Consider the following 17389-nt stretch of genomic DNA (forward strand, 5'->3'; position numbering starts at 1 on the left):
CCACAGGTAGTAAAGAGAGTTCTCAGCATTGCAGCTGCAGCTGGAGACCCAGGGATTTTTCCTTTCAAGATTTGCCCCTTCTGTCACTTTTCTTCCTTCTGGGCTCCTCATGAGTGTCAAGTATCTGGAACCAAGGGAGACTTCATACAGACATTAATTTTCTCTTTTTAAAATTGTTTTAAAAGATTTACAAGGGAATTGCAAATGGATCTGAGCAAAGGCAGAAAAATTACCACAAAAGAGAAAAGCCAGGGGAATGTGGAGCTCTGCCAGCCTCTCTGCAGGTCTGCCAGGCTGTGATTCACCCCTCAGTGCACTGTCAGCCCTTGCCCACGGCAGCTGGGGGGACACTGGCCCATGGCTGGTGGTCTGGGGGGACACTGATGTGCTGCTGAGGCTGTGGCCCTGCTCTCTGGGCTCTGCACCTGCACTGGCTCTGTGCTTGCAGGACCAGGGTGGTTTAATTAAAGGTGGCAAAGCCACCTCCAGAGTCCTGCAAAGACCCATCTGCATGTGCAGGGGCTGTGAGCTGCTGGCACAGCATGGCTTGGCCCAGGCTGCCCGCAGCTCCTGGAGTGCTCACAGGGAGCAGTCACTTCCCAGTGTCAAGTGCTCTCAGCTGCCCATCATTTTGGCATTGTGCAAGTCTTCCCCCAAGACTATTCTCCTTTCCAGAGATGCCAGCAGGGCAGGTTCTGTGTCCAGGGCCCCACAGTGCAGCACCCCCGGGAAGCTGGAGGTGCAGTGTGTGTGGGACACCTGTGTCTGCAGGACAGTGGCAGCAGCCCCTTGCAGAGGGGCCATGGTGGTGGCACTGGTGGCACAGGCTCCCGGGGCACACTGCACCACATCGGGTCTGGTGGACAGCCTGAGGTGTCCCTGTGGCCACCAGGCCTGGCTGGAAGGGGGATGGTGCTCACAGACAGGTTTTTCCCTGGGTTCAAGCACAGCCTGAGGAGCTGGCAGCTGCCCCAGGGGTCCTGTCCCTCTGATGGGGAGGAGGAGTGGGGGCAGGAGGGGCAGTGAGGGGCAAATGGCTTTTCCTGGTCCCTGTGCCAGGGGACTGTGCTGCTCCCAGATCACAGCGAGCTCCTTCACCCCGGGGAAGGGGGGAGCTCACACATCCCCCTGAGCAGTCTGTGTCTCACTCTGCCCTGTCCCCAGGTGTCCCTGAGCCACGAGTGCACCCGTGCCATCATGAAGCTGATGTACTGCCCACACTGCCGGGGCATGTCCAGCGTGAAGCCCTGCAACAACTACTGCCTGAACGTGGTCAAGGGCTGCCTGGCCAACCAGGCCGACCTCAGCACCGAGTGGAAGTACCTGATGGGTAAGGTGGCCTTTCTCTCACCCTTGAGCTCTCTCGGGCTGTGTTTGGCAGGTAAAGAGGGTGGCGGGAGGCTCAGGGGGGTTGTTTGCAGTGGTGAAGCTCTGAGTCCTCCTTGTGCCCACACAGCATCACTCAGCAAACTCCTCTCCTCTCCCTCTCTCACCCTGTGCATGCACAGCTGGAGTGATGTGAGACCTGAGGGAGCCTTGGTGTTCGCCTGGGCTCATGGAGGGCAGGCACCAGAGGAGATGGCCTTGGGCCTTTTCCCCTTGCCTTGGCACCCTGTTCCTGGCCAGCAGAGCTGCCAGCCCAGCCCCAGCTGCAGCCCCACAGGCTGTGCTGGCATTAGGAACAAAGCCCTGCTGAAGTCAAGGAGTGTCACCTGCCTCTCGAGGGATGTGCAGGATGGAGGGGGAAGCAGAGCACAGCCAGGCTGGGGTGCTGCTGGAGACGTGCCCATGCCAGCTGTGCACAGCTAACTGGAAATGCTCCCTGAGGGAGCAACTGGGAGGAATTATCCCTTCCCAGGGGTTCAGTGGCCCTTTGGCCTTTCTGACCAGAACCAGCCAACTGTTCCAGCCACTCTCTCCTGGCACGATGACGGCCTCTCTCCTCAAACATCACTGTACAGCTTTCCTTGATTGACAGGGAAGCAATGCCATGTGCATTTTGCATTTATTCTGGCTTCCTCTTCCCGAGAGACACTGTCAGGGGGTGATGGCTTGGAGGAAATTGGAGCTTCTTTCAAATTGTAGTTGTACATTTCAATGTCAGGGGTCACAAACAGATCAAGGACAGGAGCAAATTGTGGAGTCAAAGGCAGCAATTCACTGGTCGTGTCCTTCCTTCACCCTTCTCCAGACCCTTCTGTGCAGCCAGAGACGATTTTGTTACACTAAATACAGAGTCACTCTTCCAGTTTGACAAATCAGGGCAGGGCAAATTAAGGGAAATTTTTATAGTAAGTGGTTCAAATATAATTTATCACTATTTAGGGGTGCAACCTTTGATTTAAATGTCTGTATCTCAAGATTAGTGCCTGTGCAAGGCACTATTTGTCTGAAATATAGTCTCAAAGATGGCGCCACAACCTCTGAGTGGCAGCAGAATTAAACTGCAAGCTCTTCAGTGTTACAGGAGATTTCATTTCCTAGATTACAAAAAAAGTTAATAAAATTTACCCCCTTATATTGAGAGCATATAGGCTGTCCTTCCTTCAGACCCAACTGGAGTGTTGAGAATTGTCTCTGGGTGTTGGCAGAAATTGGTAATTCTTTTTAAGCCAAGCACAGTCCCAAAGCAGCCATCCAAGCAGGAACTTCCAGGCCAGGTGGGAGTGCTTGGACATCAGAGCTTTCCAAGAGGAGCTGAGAGCTGAGGCAGCCTCAGTCACTCCCTGTGCTGTCTACCAGTCAGTTGTGGACATACTGGGCTGCTTCTGTACCTGCATAGCCTCATACTTCCCTGGATTTTGTCCCTCCAGAGGTGAAGGTGAGAAGAATTACTGCTTTTCTCACTCCTTCACTGCCACAGGAACTATTTCTCACATCCACTACCTCTGGCACCTTATTGACCCCAATTCTCCCACCTTCTCCTGGCTGCAGTGCTTTGCTGAAGACATGCACTGAGTTAGGAGGTGAGGCCCAAGTACTGCTGTGTGTTTCTTAATAATTCTGCACCAGTTTTCTGGTTTTCCCTTCTGTATTACCCAGAGAAATGCTGGTCACTTCGGGTGAACACTCTACCCAAAGTGTATTTACCATTTGCAGGAGGTTCCTTTGCACAGAGAGTGACTTTACCTGTATAAAGTGAGGAAAACAAGTGTGCACCTGGGCCGTGGTGAAAATGGAGAGGTATCTCCCAACAAGGAGACCTGCCAAGGGCCCAGCAGCTTCTCCCAGCCAGCATGAGCTGTGTTTCCCTTGGTTTGCCCAGAGTGGTGATGAGAGCTGTGTCTGCCTTGTTCCAGATTCCCTGATCGGGGTGGCTGATCGGATCGATGGCCCCTACAACGTGGACACTGTGATAGGCACCATCCACATGAGGATTGCTGAAGCCATCTCTAACCTGCAGGAAAACAAAGATTCAATCACGAGCAAGGTAGGAGCGCGTGCCTGGGCCTGGATGAGGACACATCATGTGCAGCTGCCAGGACCAAATGCTCTTTTGTGCTCACTATTCAGCTGAACTGGGGGAGATGAAGAGTGAAAGAGAGCAAATGTCCACTCTTTTAATGATAAATTTCCTTGGTTTCCTACCACCCATGTGACACAGGCAAAAACCTTTGCAGGTGTTTCCAAATCCTGCTCCCTGCCACATGCAGCCAGCCTCCTTTGGGTACAGGCACAGGAGGTGGCACTGTGTACACAGTGACAGGGGGACCATGTGCCATTTGCTGTCAGGGGCCTCTGTGCTGAAGAGTTTTGAGATGTTTTGGCTGAGCTGATGCATTTACATGAAGTGCACAGTCCCCAGTGACAGGAGGCAGCTGCTTTAACCTGCCTCGAGGGGATCCTCTGCACTGGAAATACTGGGCTATCAGGTTGTACTGTGGGACAGAGCTGCAATCTGGCAGTCCATCTGGAGAGTACAAACCAGGCTCTCCTGAGGCTCACCTGTCTTCCATGAAGTATGTATCATGAAAGTCTCTTCTGTTGATCTTCTATTTTTAGTATATTTATCCACTTAACCACAGTCACCTCTGTAGCTGCAGGTAAGAGAAGCTTTGGGAACAAAAGCAGCCCTCCAGGGCTCCTGCCTTTTGCCCAGACACTCCCCCGGTCCTGTAGCTATCCCACAGTCAGGGCAGAAATGCACATGAAAGAAGTGGGGCAGGTCCTAACCGAGTTTTGGATAAGGGAAGGGCCAGAAGTATTGCTGGCAAACAGGAATTCACTGGCACACATCAAAGCACCAACAGCAGCATGCATCCAAGTACTGGGTTAGGTTTCTTTTCTGACATGAAAGGCAATGTTCTTTCTTCCCTTGTTAGGTGAGACTGAGGCTTTCCACATAAAAGCAAATCCGTGGTGTGGGAAAACATAGCATCATCTGCAAAGAAAGGTGTTTCCAAGGGGAATACAGTAAATCTGGTGCAATGAAAGGGGCTAAATAGTCTTAACTGGTGTTTGATTGGAGCAACCAAACGTGTTTGATGAGCTCCTCAGTATGACCTGGTGAGCAGGTGAATGGAGCACTCTGCTGATGGCACAGATAGCAGAGGACAGGAGCTGCCAAGCTCTGAGCCATCACATGAAGGATGTTGTTGTCAGCTGAGTTCAGGACTGTCCCAGGACAGTCCTGGCCATCTCAGAGCCGAGGCCATGATGCAGGCCAGGGGCACTGCTGTTAAAGTAAGCTTCCAGTCTGACCAGTCAGGAGGCAGTCTGGCAGCCACACTGCCACCGTCAGAGGCTGTCACTGCAGCCCCTAAGAGTGGCAGGTCACAACCCCTGGATCCCTGCTTGACTCCTGCACACCCCACTCCCTCAGCCAGACCAGGTCTCCTCACTGGTTCCATCCCATATTTCCCATGGCAGTCTCAGATCTCTCCTTCCATAAAGCAATCTATTCACAGCACAGTAACACAAAAAAGGCTTGAGCTGATGCCTCTGAGGACAACAAAGTCCTGGGCTTTTATCCCCTCACAGTCCAAGCAAGCAGAAGTCTCACTTTCTCAGTGCCTGGTCACCTGGCTGGTGCCACAGGTCCCCGTGCCCTTTTTTATGCAAAGGGTGGGCACTTCACAGCCTCTGGGTCAGCCACCCTGAGCTGAATCTGCAGCTCTCACTGCAGCTGCTCCTGAGCCACCTGAACATGGAATGTGCTCCTCCACAGGGAATGCATTCTGTGAGAGGAGCCAGGAGTGGCCCTGGGCCCCAGTGCCACCTCAGCCTCACAGCTGTCACAGCCTCACAGGCTGTCCTGGGATCTGGGTAAAACTGTAAAGAAGCACCTGTGGTACTAAGCCTTGTGTTCAGGCCAGCACTCTCCCTGCTTCCTCACACTTCCCTTTCTCCCTGTGGCTCACATGGATTTCAGGCAGCAGGAGCTACCAGCGTCTGCAAACTCCCGTTTGCTCTCATTATTCAGGAGACTATTGACGCCCTCAGTCGGCTGGAGTTGTGCTTTCTCCAGCAGTAGTTTGCATTTCTCACCTGAAGTGTTTAGAGTGGCAAGAGGTTCCACACTGGTACCACACTGTGCTGGAGCTGTCCCTGTCCTGGACACCTCCCTCCTTTTATCTCCTGGGAAGAGGCTGTCTGCCAACAGCAGCAATAGGCAGCAAGCTACATCAGAGAATGAGACTGATGCACAAATAAATTGGCTTGGTGCTGACCTGCTGGAGTCATCAGATCCATGTGCTCAGCAGGGCAGGGCACCCCAGGAGGGACCTTTGGAGGCTGGCACACAGACAGGGGACTCTTGGCTAGGCTAGGACTTGGCTGTCAGAGTCCCTGAGCCAGTGCATTCAGCAGGTGGCCAGAGCTGTGCCAGCAGAGCTCTGTCTGTGGCCCTGCTGTAAGGGGACACCAGGCAAAGTCATGTTTGTCAATAGCTTCTGACAGCAGCCTGGCAACCACAACAAGCTTGGAGCCCTCTTTTCAAGTCAGGTGGCTTCCTTTGTAAAGGCTGGCATAGTCTGCCTCAAACTGACAGTACAAAGTCCCTCCTGACCTCGGATGCTTTGTCCAGCCTGGCCCTCCGAGCTCTCCTGCCACCAGCGAGGCTCAGCTGCCCAGCCCTGGTGATCTGCAGCAGAGGTGTGGCTGCCCCGACTGGTGATGCAGAGACTGGGAGAAAGTGGGGTGTTTCTAGGACACCCTTCATCTCATCCTAGGGGCCAGGTCTGAGGATTTGTTCCTTCCAAGTGCTTCTGCTGCCCTCTGGCTACAAAGCCCACATGGGCAGGTAGTTAGGATGATAGGAGGTACCTGAAGATAACATATAAGTCAGTTCTGCTGCCTCATTTGGCCCTGAAACATCCAATCTGACAGATTGTGGCACATCTGCTGTCCTTGCCGTGCCCTGGTTGGAGGCACATTGATTTCCCAAGTGTGGATGTTGATTGCAGGAGTCATGGGGATAGTCCCACATCGGTCTGTTGTCCATCAGTGAAGCTCCCATGCTCTGTAGTCTTGAAGCCCACACCACTGATGTAACGGGTGTGAGCAACTCCCATCCTGTTCTTCCCAGGATTTTATTTTCCAATCATAAGAAGAACAGATAAAATTGCTATAAATAATTTAATATCAATATTGGCAGCTCATCCAAAAACATGTATTACTGCTGAATATTTTGCTTGATAGTGGTAACCAAAACCAGTTACAATGTGCTGAAAACACATCTGGCACTAGAAACTAAGCCAGAATCTCTGAGAATCTTGGCAATAGGAAGGGTAAACATGCTTAAGAAGGAAAAAAACCCCATAACTGTGGAGTGTTAAATAATTAAAGGAGTAGCATTGAAACATGGGATAGAAAGTTTGGTTTGTTTTTCAGGTGTTCCAAGGCTGTGGAAATCCCAAAATCAGCACAAAAGGCTCCAGTAGTGAGGACAAGAAGAGACGGGGGAAGGTGACACTGGAAGCCAAATCCTCTGCACAAGTACTGGAGATGCTGGTGGGTTTGTCTCTGGAGCTGGTCCTGGTCCTGCAGGTCAGGTCACACTGCCCTGGGGGCTGCTGAGCTGCACATCTGCCAAAGATGATCAAGTGCTGGTGTAGCCCAAGCAGACCTGGTCTTCTTGCCTCTGCACAGGGTTGGGTCTATGTTGCTGATAACCAATTTCCCAGGGATTTGGTGCCAGACTTAGCTGAAGAGGCTCCTAGTCTGATGGTCTTCTCCTGGTTGGTCTTGTGGTACTGGAACAGTCCTTGGCATGTAACCTTCAGCCTTGGGCACTGGCTTGATGATTGGTCTTTAGGGGAAGGTTGATGATACATCCTTGTTTGCATAAAAACAGATTTTGTGATGGTAAAACAAATAAATAGGCAGAATCCTTGTGCTTGGGGCACCCCAGAGCTCTTGTGGCCCTGAGCATCCCTTTTGCTTACAGGTTTTAGATGCCAAAGGGAATCTGACAGCTCTCAAGACATACTGGATCACCCTGCCCAGCAGCCTGTGCAGCAAAAAAGTGATGTCCAGCTCAGCATCAGATGACAAATGTTGGAACGGGATGACCAAGGGCAGGTATGGAGTGGGTCACAGTGCCAGGAGCACCAATCTGGGGTGAGAGGAAGGGTTTGAAAAGGCACTTACACATCATCACAGCCAGCCCCACTTGTTCAGAGTGAGCAGTCTGTGCCTGTCCATAGAAATGCTGCATTTCTGGAAAACCTCATACCTGGGAATGTCAAGCCTGGTGTCATTTTGCTGTTTGTTGAGGGTTAAGCACTGAAATGCACTCACCATGAAATAACTGTGTAGTTTTCTACTAAGGAAGCAGTTTTGCAATTCTACATGCACTCAGCAGGCAGCAGGGCTGGATTTACCACACAAGCTCCAGAGCTGCTGCAGAGAATTGCATACACATCCCTCTTTCCATACCTGCTCTGAAATGCTGTTCCCTCTGGGACAGAGCACCTGGGTGACATCAAACAGCTACAGAAGCAATTCCTACCCCAGCCAAGGTTAAAGGATGGCTTAGGGGACATTGGCAGCTGCTGGACATGCACCTTTCTCCTGTCCAAAGACCTCTTGGGCTTGAGTTTGCCAGCCTGAAGTCAACACCTTCAGTTCCTCCATATTTCACAGTGTTGCCAGCAGTGTCCCCGATCTGCAGGAGCAGGAGTGTGGTCACTGCGCTGAAAAGAGAGAGAGAAAGGACAGCAACACACACGCAGCTCTTTAGGGAAAAAAAGGCCAACTTTATTGTATGGACTGCCCGGATTTAAAGTGTGTTACATGCTGCTAGGACAGGACAGTAGTTCATTGGACAATCGGGAAAAACATCCTTGGGACAGCACCTCAGGATGTGTCCCACGGGAAAGACACCAGGGGTTAATGTTTATGATGAATTCCACTCTGTTTGTCACCATGTTCTCACCCTGGGAGACTCCTCCCTAACTGAAGCTGCAGTCAGCTTGTCAGCCTGGGAATGGAGCTGAGAGTCAGGAGAAATCCAGGCCTGAAAAGAATTTCCAAGCTGTAATTCCCCAGCTCTCTAAATGTCTGTGTCCACACAGGAGGACCAGGACACTGTGGAAGGCAGCAGTGCAGCTCTGGTTGACAGGTCTCAGATAATTAAGCTTCCCTGGGAGCCTGTCTGATCAAATTGGGCTGGGGCCATTCAGTGGTCCCAGGGTGTCAGTCTCCACAGGATTTAACCAAGCAGGGATTAAAATGCTCCTCAGCCTCCCAAGTGGACAGAGATTTTCCATAGGGGAGTGTCACTCCCACTGGGGAGTGGGTCCATTGGTACCAGCCTGAGACCAAGCCCTCTGCCTTTCCTACAGGAAATCCCTCCCCATGCTGGGACAGGGTTGCTGCAAGTCTACCCAGCCACCTCCTGCAAGCTGAGACCCCTCTGCTGGGGTCTGGCCATGGCACCATGGCTTGGCCATCCAGAGAGCTGGGCTGCCTGCCATCAAACACAGCTACAGAGGCAATTCCTCAAGTCAGTGGCACTGACTGCAGCCTCTCTGGGCTTCACAGAGCCTGGATTATCCCTGGTGTCTATAGGGAGAGGTGAGCTGAGCTGGGGGGAGACATCTAAACCTTCTGCCTTCCTTCCCAGTTACCTGCCTGAAGTGATGGGGGATGGCTTGGCCAACCAGATCAACAACCCCGAGGTGGAGGTGGACATCACCAAGCCAGATATGACCATTCGCCAGCAAATCATGCAGCTGAAGATCATGACAAACCGCCTGGGCAACGCCAACAATGGCAACGATGTGGACTTCCAAGACACAAGTGAGTGAAACAGAACCAGAGGGGTTCAAGGGGGGTGAGAGGGGCTGAGCAGTCCTACAGCCTGCACAGGTGTCCTTGCAGCTGCACAGGTGTGCCTGAAGCATGCACAGGTGTCCTTTCAGCTACACAGGTGTCCATGCAGCACGCACAGGTGTGCCTGCAGCATGCACAGGTGTCCCTGCAGCATGTACTGGTGTCCTTTCAGCTGCACAGGTGTCCCTGCAGCCTACACAGGTGTGCCTGCAGCATGCACCATTGTCCTTGCAGCTGCACAGGTGTCTCTGCAGCCTGCACAGGTGTCCCTGCAGATAGTGCTGCTGGGCCCTGGGGGCAGGGAGGGGCTGTGCAAGCCTGGCTTTTGGCCTGGAGCTGCTGAGGCGCTGCTTGAGTGCAGCCAGCCTGTGGGGTGACCAGCGACTGTGCCTTACTGAAACCTGCAGGGATGTCTCCAGCCCCAGATCTGCTGACAGGGCCATAGCTCCTGTCTGCTCCAGAGTTTCCAGCTGCTGCAGCAACAGGTGATTAAAACCAGCAGGAGGTCAGGTATGAGCTTGTATCCCACACTGAGGGATGCAGAGAGGAGGGGGTGGCGGGGTACGGCTGGTGGCCAGAGCTGCCGGGGTTGCAGCAAGGGGAAGGCCTTGCCCACCATAAGGAAAAGGAAAGGTTTCCATAAAGAAAGGTTTCCATCAGGAAAGGTTTCCATCAGGAAAGCCGTGTGTGCTCACCCCACGTGTGTCTCTGTGCAGGTGACGACATGAGCGGCTCCGGGAGCGGGGACAGCTGTCCTGACGACGTCTGTGGCAAAAGACTTTCTAAGAGCCCCAGCACCAGGCAGCCAGAAACACACGCTATTCCTAAGCAGTCTGGACACGGCGTCAATGGGGCCAGCAGCAGATCTTTGCCTTCTGCCTCCCTCCTCCTCCTCCTCTCGGTGGCTGTCACTGCCGCGCTGCACTTGTGGCGGTAACTCACTGGCACAGCCAGGAAACAGACTGCGGCTGAGGGCTTCACTTTGCCAAAACCAACCAACCAACCAACCAACCAAAGGACATATTTAATTCACCTTGGCAAAAAAAAAAAAGGAAAAAAAAAGAAAAACAAAAACAAGAAAAGGGAGGAGAAAAGCGTTTTCAGAAGGTTTCAGTTGTTTGCTATTTCTGGCAGTGCTCGAGCTGTTTTCTTCTTTCTTGGTCTTTCCCCAATGCTGGGCCCTTCTTTCCATACCTCATTGTTTTACTTTTGTTATTGCCACGAACTGGCTCTTGGGGCTGAAACCAGCCTTTGCAGAGGGCTCCAGGGGAACTGGGCCGAGCCCTCCAAGGGCAGCTGTGCTGCTGCTGCCAGTGGAATATGCAACTGCCCTGCCCTCGTTCCCCGGCACGGCCGGAGCTCCCGACGCGGACACAGCGGGATCCTGGCACGGCCCACGGGCTGCAGTCAGGGGCTCTGGGGTTCTTCCTCTGTGCTTCCCAGCTGGGCTGATGGCCCTTCACTTCCAGGAGCGTGAGCAGGTTTGGTGGGTTGAACTGAAAGAGTTTGGCAGTGGCTGTTGGACCCAAAAATGCAGGACTCCGTTTTTCTTTGGAAAGGTCACAAGTGGGTTTCTTGACTAGAGCTCGTAGCTGATGACAATTTGAAATGTAGGTTTCCTACATCTAAGTGACTGGGAATGAGTGTTAGGGGTTGGGGTTTGGGGTACTTTTTCTTTGCATGCTAGTTGGAAAGCCATTTTTTTACCCAAGTAACAATGGTCCAATTTCTACCTGCAGTGCAGTACCATTGCAGGTAACAGAGAGATGCAAATATGCACAGTGGGATTCTCTGAGTGACAGACAGTTGTGCTGCCTCCTCCTTCTCTGGCCCCAGCCATAGACAGGAGTCCTTTTTTTTTTCTTGATAATAAGAAAGATCAGGGATGTTTTACTAATTGGAGCTTTGGGACTGGTTGTGCCCCTTCAAGCAGCTGCCTTAGGGCAGAGAGGGGCTGGTGGGGATCACCACGGGCCCTGGGTCCCTACCCAGAGCACTGGCTCAAGGCAGCACCCACCAGGGGAAATGTGAGGACAGGACACATTTTGTTTGGGATTTCTTTTTACTTTTGGTGTTTGTTCCAGTTGCATTGCAGGTTTTTAATGGATTCCCACTTTCCCTGTTCCTTCCCCATCATCCAGTACACCTTCCCTAACCCCTGCAGGCACGGGCTGAGCCAGTGGCTCAGACACCACCAGCAGCTCTCTTTTGGCTCAGGGGAGGGCCAGGCTCACCCTTTGCTGCCCCATCCCACCACTCACCAGCCTCTGGGTGATGTGAGCAGCTGCCCTAACCCCAAATTGCTTGGTGGGGTGGGCTCTGTGCCAGGTTTTGAGACTAGGGGTGGTGAGTGAAGTTACAAATGTCCTCACGTAGCTGTAGGAGTGTCTGTGCTTGTTAGAGCTGTGTGTTTGGGGCTTCCAGAGGCTCCTGTGCCTGATGAGCAGCAAGCGTGGGCTGGAACCACAGGTGTAGCAGATGTTGGATCCAGCACAGTCACTGTGACTGCTTGGGCCAGGAGCACTCACAGGTTGGGTTTGACCTTCAGACAGGTTTGTATTGGGCTGAGAGGGAGGGCAGAGCTGGGCCTGTCTCTTGCTTTTGCACAGCATTTGAGCATTTCTTCTCTGTCTTGCCAGAGGAGATGTGCCTTTGGGCTGAGCAAACGTTATGGGGTTGGGGTTTGGCTGTTTTCTAAGAAAGGGAAAAAAAAAAACATTTTTCACATTAGCATTTTCTAAAGTGTGCAATTTAAGGGAAGATGAGGACATGAGTAAGGTAATGCTGAAAGCCAGTTCATTTCCTGCCCTCCCTGGGGCCCAGTGGTGGCACTTAGGGTGCCTCAAACTAGGCAGAGATTTTAGGCCAGCTCTGACCAGCCTCTCTCTCCAAGTCACAGTGATTAATGTCACTGACTGTGCATCCTCTCTGCCTTGGCCTCACCTTCTCATAAAGCAAAATCATACCTGATCTGGTCAGGTGTCCGAAATTAACTCTGGGGTGCTGGACAATGGCTGGAGGACAGACAGTGCCACTACACCCATCAGAACCCTGGAGAGGATAAATGTGGTTTTGTCTAGGTTTATTTACTCCTAGACATATAGTAAATTCACATGATTTTTACTCCTCTAAAGAGTTTCTATCTTTTCTTTTTAATTTTTTTTATATCAGAATGGCAAATACAAATTTAACCTTCAGTTACAACAATCCCCACAATCAATCCAGCAGAAGCTTTGCATCCAAAGCAATAAAAAAAATGGGTGGGGCGAGGGAGGAAGAGTTAAAACAATGTACCCTCTTCGAAACACAGTTGGGTTGGGGTTTTAACACATGGATGCTGAGGTCAATGTTTTGCTTTGCAGAATGGGAGCTTGAAAGTCACTTCCATTTCTGTTTTTTCTGTCTGCCTGTTATCCTCAAAAGTTTCTTATGGGCCCCTTCACATCTTAAATGTGAAGCCAGGAATTATCCAGTTAATATTTTAACAATTTAATAGCCCAAACTAGCGGTTCTGTTACAAGAAATAAACCTGATAGTGCAAATTCATTAGGCAAAACCTCAAAAAAACAGTAAAATCTGTTATGCAGGGGTAACCCTTCCTGATGCCTTCACCTCCAGGCTGGGGTTGAGCTCCCACTTCCACATCCCTCCTGACCCTGAGGGTGGCAGCTTACACCTTGCAGAAGCCAGGCCAGGGTGGGGGCAGGACAGCAGCCTGGGGCTCAGGCCCCTCTGTACCCAGTGATGCTCCATGGTGGTGCTGATGCTTCCCCCTCAGCCCTGCATCCACTGGGCTTGGCTTTTATATCTGGCCATGGCCAGCCTGCACTGCTGCTTTTTGTTGGTCCCTGGTTACTCAGTTGTTCTGTTCTCTCTTGCCCTGAAGTTGTTTTCCCAGCTGCTGCCATTGAGTGGCCTGGGGTTGTGTTTGGCCATGCCACCTTCCCCAGGAGCTGAAACGGCCAAGAGCCCCCAGGATATCAACCCTAAACTAAAGCAAACTGCAATTACTGCTGACTAAACAACCACTGCTGTGGCTGAACAAGCTGAAATCAACCCAGGTCCAGACAAGTCCCGATCCTGTGGTTGGGCTGGTGCAGAACCTGGGCCCATTCAGTGCTTATGAATGACATTTCCTGGGCTGCTCCTGCTGGAAAACACTGTGACACACCTCCCCATGGTGGCTGCTCTGGGTTGGCTGCATGAGGGGATCTCTGAGGAACTGGGCTGGCTGGGGAGAAACATCTGCTTCAATGTTATCAAGGTGGTGATCCATCGTGTGAAAAGGTCTCATACTTGACAGGGGTGTGGAGGGGTAGTGGTGTAGGAAAAAAATATTTACAAAGGCCCCATCCCTGGGAAGGGGAGAACCATAAATGGTGGATTCCCAAGTGTCTCTGTCTTCCAGCCTGCTCTTTGTGCCATAACCTGTATGTTTTAAACAATGGTGAGGGTCTCAAAAGGCTTTGAGAGCACAGCTACTTCTCATTTACAAATGACAAGCTGCCTGTTGTTTTCCAGTGGGCTTGGTAGGAGCTAAGGTATAGCAGAATATCTAAAGTCCACCTTTGCTTTAAACAGATGCATTTCTATCTGCAGGAATAAGAATTATTTCACTTATCAGCATAGCTGGACAGTTATCTATTTCTTTCTGTTACCAAGGTACTTGTAACTCTCTTGCACTGTTTATCTAAAGTTGAAATATGTTCTTTGAATCCTTGTATAAATAAAAAGGCTGGAGACAAATCTGTATTTACAGGGCAATTATTTCTTCTCCATTTAAGCCGAGTCTGGCATTTTCTTTCTTTTTCCCTTGTTAAAGCACAGATAAAGGCCAGGTCAGGAGCCCTGAGGAATGAAACCATTCATTTCATGTGGAAAGTGTGTAGTGGGCTGATGGCAGTGTTGGCACTAGGGATTTGCCTGCATTCCTGTACCATTCAGAGGAGCAGCTGCTGGGTTCTGTGGATGTGTGTTTGTGGGAGCAAGGTGGGCCTGGCTTGAGTCATCAAAGCGAGGATCCTAAGTTGTCTCTTTCTCATCTAGAAGCACAGAAAGTCATGGCATAACAGTATAAAAATCAGAAAAGCCCTTGGTATTCATCCTTACAAAGTGTTGTGGTCATTACAGACCATGGCTTTGCACCAGTGCTGCTGTGGGACGGGCTCACAGCGATCAGAGCAGCGAGGGGATGTTTGCTCTCCAGAATGTGCTTGAGGCTGAACTGGTGCAGCAGAAAGATTTGTGCTTCAGCTTTGTCCCCTTCCAGAAGGGGGTGAATGCAGCTGTCAAGGTGACGTGTTGGAAACTGCTCATGAAATGTCTAAGAGAGACTTGGTAACTGAAAACTACTAAAAGTGTATCCTTCTGCCTGGAAGCAAATATCAGCTACATTTAATAAACTGACTGATACCCTTGAGTGAGTAGGTATTTATTTAAGTTCCTCTTCTGCAGCTACAGCTATTTGCATCATATGCACATATTTATATAAATAGAGACAAGTGCAAAAAGATAGGTCTTCTCCTTGGAGAAGTTTTGTGCACACCAGTCACCTGCTTTGCCTCCTTGGTGTCTAATTATGATCTGAAATAACAGCCTCTTACAGCTGGGTGTTTACTAAAGGTGTCTGAAAACATTTCTGCAGTTCATAATGTCACTGAACACTGCATGTTTGCAAATTCACTGCTAAGAGCTTGCAGGAGGTGTAGGATGTGGTAAAAGCTCAGCTCCCACTCCCCTGCAGCCACCCATCACTGCTTGCCTGGGCAGGGAAGGCTTCAAGGGCTCCAGCAGCAGCCCAGTACATACTGGGAGCTCGTCAAGGCTTTGCAGGTGCATGGCAGGAGGACAGGAAACAGCCATTGAGACTGGGGCTGTTGTTACCATACCACAGCTGGCAGTGCCACCAAGAGCAGAAATACCCCAGCAAAATCTGGACCGAGACATCAGACCTTTTCTAACGAGGGGGTGAGGCTCTTACCCTGCAGTGCGACCCTCTTCTTACAGAGGCAGCAAACGGCTTCACTGCCAGAAGATGGCACTTGTGTTTAACTTGTACATTACTCTGTGTAGTGACAGCTGCCCTGTTCCTCACTCCTCTGCACGGAGACACGGTGCAGGGCGGGCTGGTGGGAACACCTTTCTGGCGGGAATGACCATCCTTAAGTCAGCTGCAGGCAGGATAAACATCCACAGCCTCAGAGAGAGGGAGCTCAGGTGCAGCCCCAGTGGCATTTGCTGGTGCTGAAGTGACAAGAATGGTGCCCTGAGATGGTGTCACCTGGGCAACACCTGGACCAGTGCTGGGATGAGCTGCAGGAACTGGTAAACCAGTAACTCACACCAGGCTTGTCTGGCAAATCCCAGAGCAATCTGATGGGCTGCTGCCATCCACACAGACCAGTGGAGAGTTCCTGGCACAACAAGTGTGATGCCATGCGAAATAAAGATCATGGTTTTAGTATGAATTGCAGTGTGCCCACAAAGCACCACCCAGGCACTCTCTGCAAGGGCCCAAGAAAGCCACTGATGAGTGCAGGCAGAAGAAGGATGAGCTTCTGTCAGAGGAAGGCAGGGCAGCAGCTGGTTCTTTTCCACAGTGTGGGGAATTGACGTGTGCCTGTCCCACAGAGAAGTCCCTGGCAGTGATTGCAGAAAGGCTCCTTGCCTGCATGCCAGCATCATGGCCTGGGAATAAGGGGTGTGCCATGGAAATGCTAAATTGGGCAAGAGCTACTGCCAGGAAAGGTCCAAAATCCCTGGAAAGAGTGGCTGTGGAGGAATCCAGGAGCCCTCCTGTCCCACACTGGGGGGTGGGCAGCACCAGGGATCTCCCACTGAGCTTTCTCCTTTCCAGCTGCAGGATCCCGGCCTGAAACACACCTCCTGGGGCCCTGAGCCACTTGCCCTGAGCACAGGGGACAGATGAATAAGCCCACATGTGGGAGCTGAGGCATGTGCTGGTTAACAGGAGGGGACACCATGCTCTTGTGCTCATGTGAGTGAGCCTTTGGCCCCAGAGCCAACATCTCACTGACAGGCTGCTATTGACACAAATGACGGCAGGTGTGTGGCAGGTCGAGTTCTTCTTATGGTTCTTCTTATGGTCAAATAAAAGCTCATCCTTGTACCTCACTTCTAATTCCTTAAGGGATGGCACTGCATTTCACACCAGCACAGCAATCTGTGTTCTGCTGCTACCACAGTTCAGGTTTATTTTTGTGTCATCAGCAAGTATCAGTCAAATGATCCTGTTTTGCCTGAAAGTAAAAGGTTGAAGCACTCAGCCTCCAGGAAGCAGCTGGCACCTGTGACCAGCCCTGCAGCACCTACTCAGCACTGGCCAATGTGACCTTGACCTGGCTGGGCTTGGCCCTTCCCCACCCATCCTGTGAAGTTCAAAACATGTCAGCACTCTCTGCTGTAAGATGCTCTCTACCCTGGTAGTTCACCAGCAATTCTACTGAAGTCCGGAAAGATCAGCACTATGCTATCTGGCCAGCCTAGTAAATCATTTTCTGGGCACTCAAAAGATGCTTTTGTTCTGGTAAGGGGCACTGCGATGCTCTGGAGAAGATCAGATCAATCACAGAATCACAATTGATGAGTGCAGTGACCTTCCAATGCTGAGTTGGAATGGCCACAAGGATGATGGGGTCCAACTCCTGGTCCTGAACAGAACATCCCGAAGAGTCACACCATGTGCCCAAGAGCACTGTTCAAACACATCTTGGTCTCTCTCAGGCTTGGTGCTGTGACTGCTGCCCTGGGGAGCCTGTTCCACTGCACAACAACTGTCTGGCTGAAGAATCTTTTTCTAATATCCAACCTAAACCTGCCCTGACACAACTTCAGCGTTGCATCACTGCACCAGCAGCATCGCCCGCAGCAGCAGCATTCCCGTGCAGAACACAGCAGGTCGGCAGCTGCTCTGGGGATAGCGACTGTACAGATCCACTGGCTTTACAACTGAGCTGTGGGCTCTGAAAGTGCTTTCAGCTTTCCAAGCGCAGCTCTCGGGATGCAGGCGGCACTAGGACCTGCCTGGAGCCTCTAGCCCCAGCCCGTAGGGAGCGGAGAAATCGAGCAGAGCGCGGGGGCTGCGGGCGGTGCC

The 17389-nt window shown here is 51.5% G+C and overlaps 1 protein-coding gene across 1 annotated transcript in view; it reads left to right on the plus strand.

Annotated features, from left to right (window-relative positions):
- GPC1 (glypican 1) overlaps positions 1–10358 on the plus strand; it is a 191757-nt gene extending 181399 nt beyond the window's left edge. Inside the window, exons 4-9 of the mRNA XM_014870295.2 lie at positions 1165–1330; positions 3300–3430; positions 6832–6951; positions 7388–7521; positions 9068–9243; positions 9993–10358. Of these exons, the coding sequence (XP_014725781.2) occupies positions 1165–1330; positions 3300–3430; positions 6832–6951; positions 7388–7521; positions 9068–9243; positions 9993–10213 (948 nt within the window). The 3' untranslated portion in view covers positions 10214–10358. The remainder of the gene's footprint in view (positions 1–1164; positions 1331–3299; positions 3431–6831; positions 6952–7387; positions 7522–9067; positions 9244–9992) is intronic.
- Positions 10359–17389: the final 7031 nt, after the last annotated feature.

This window comes from Sturnus vulgaris, chromosome 10 (assembly GCF_052056855.1).
Source record: "Sturnus vulgaris isolate bStuVul1 chromosome 10, bStuVul1.hap1, whole genome shotgun sequence".
Taxonomy (NCBI): Eukaryota; Metazoa; Chordata; class Aves; order Passeriformes; family Sturnidae; genus Sturnus; species Sturnus vulgaris.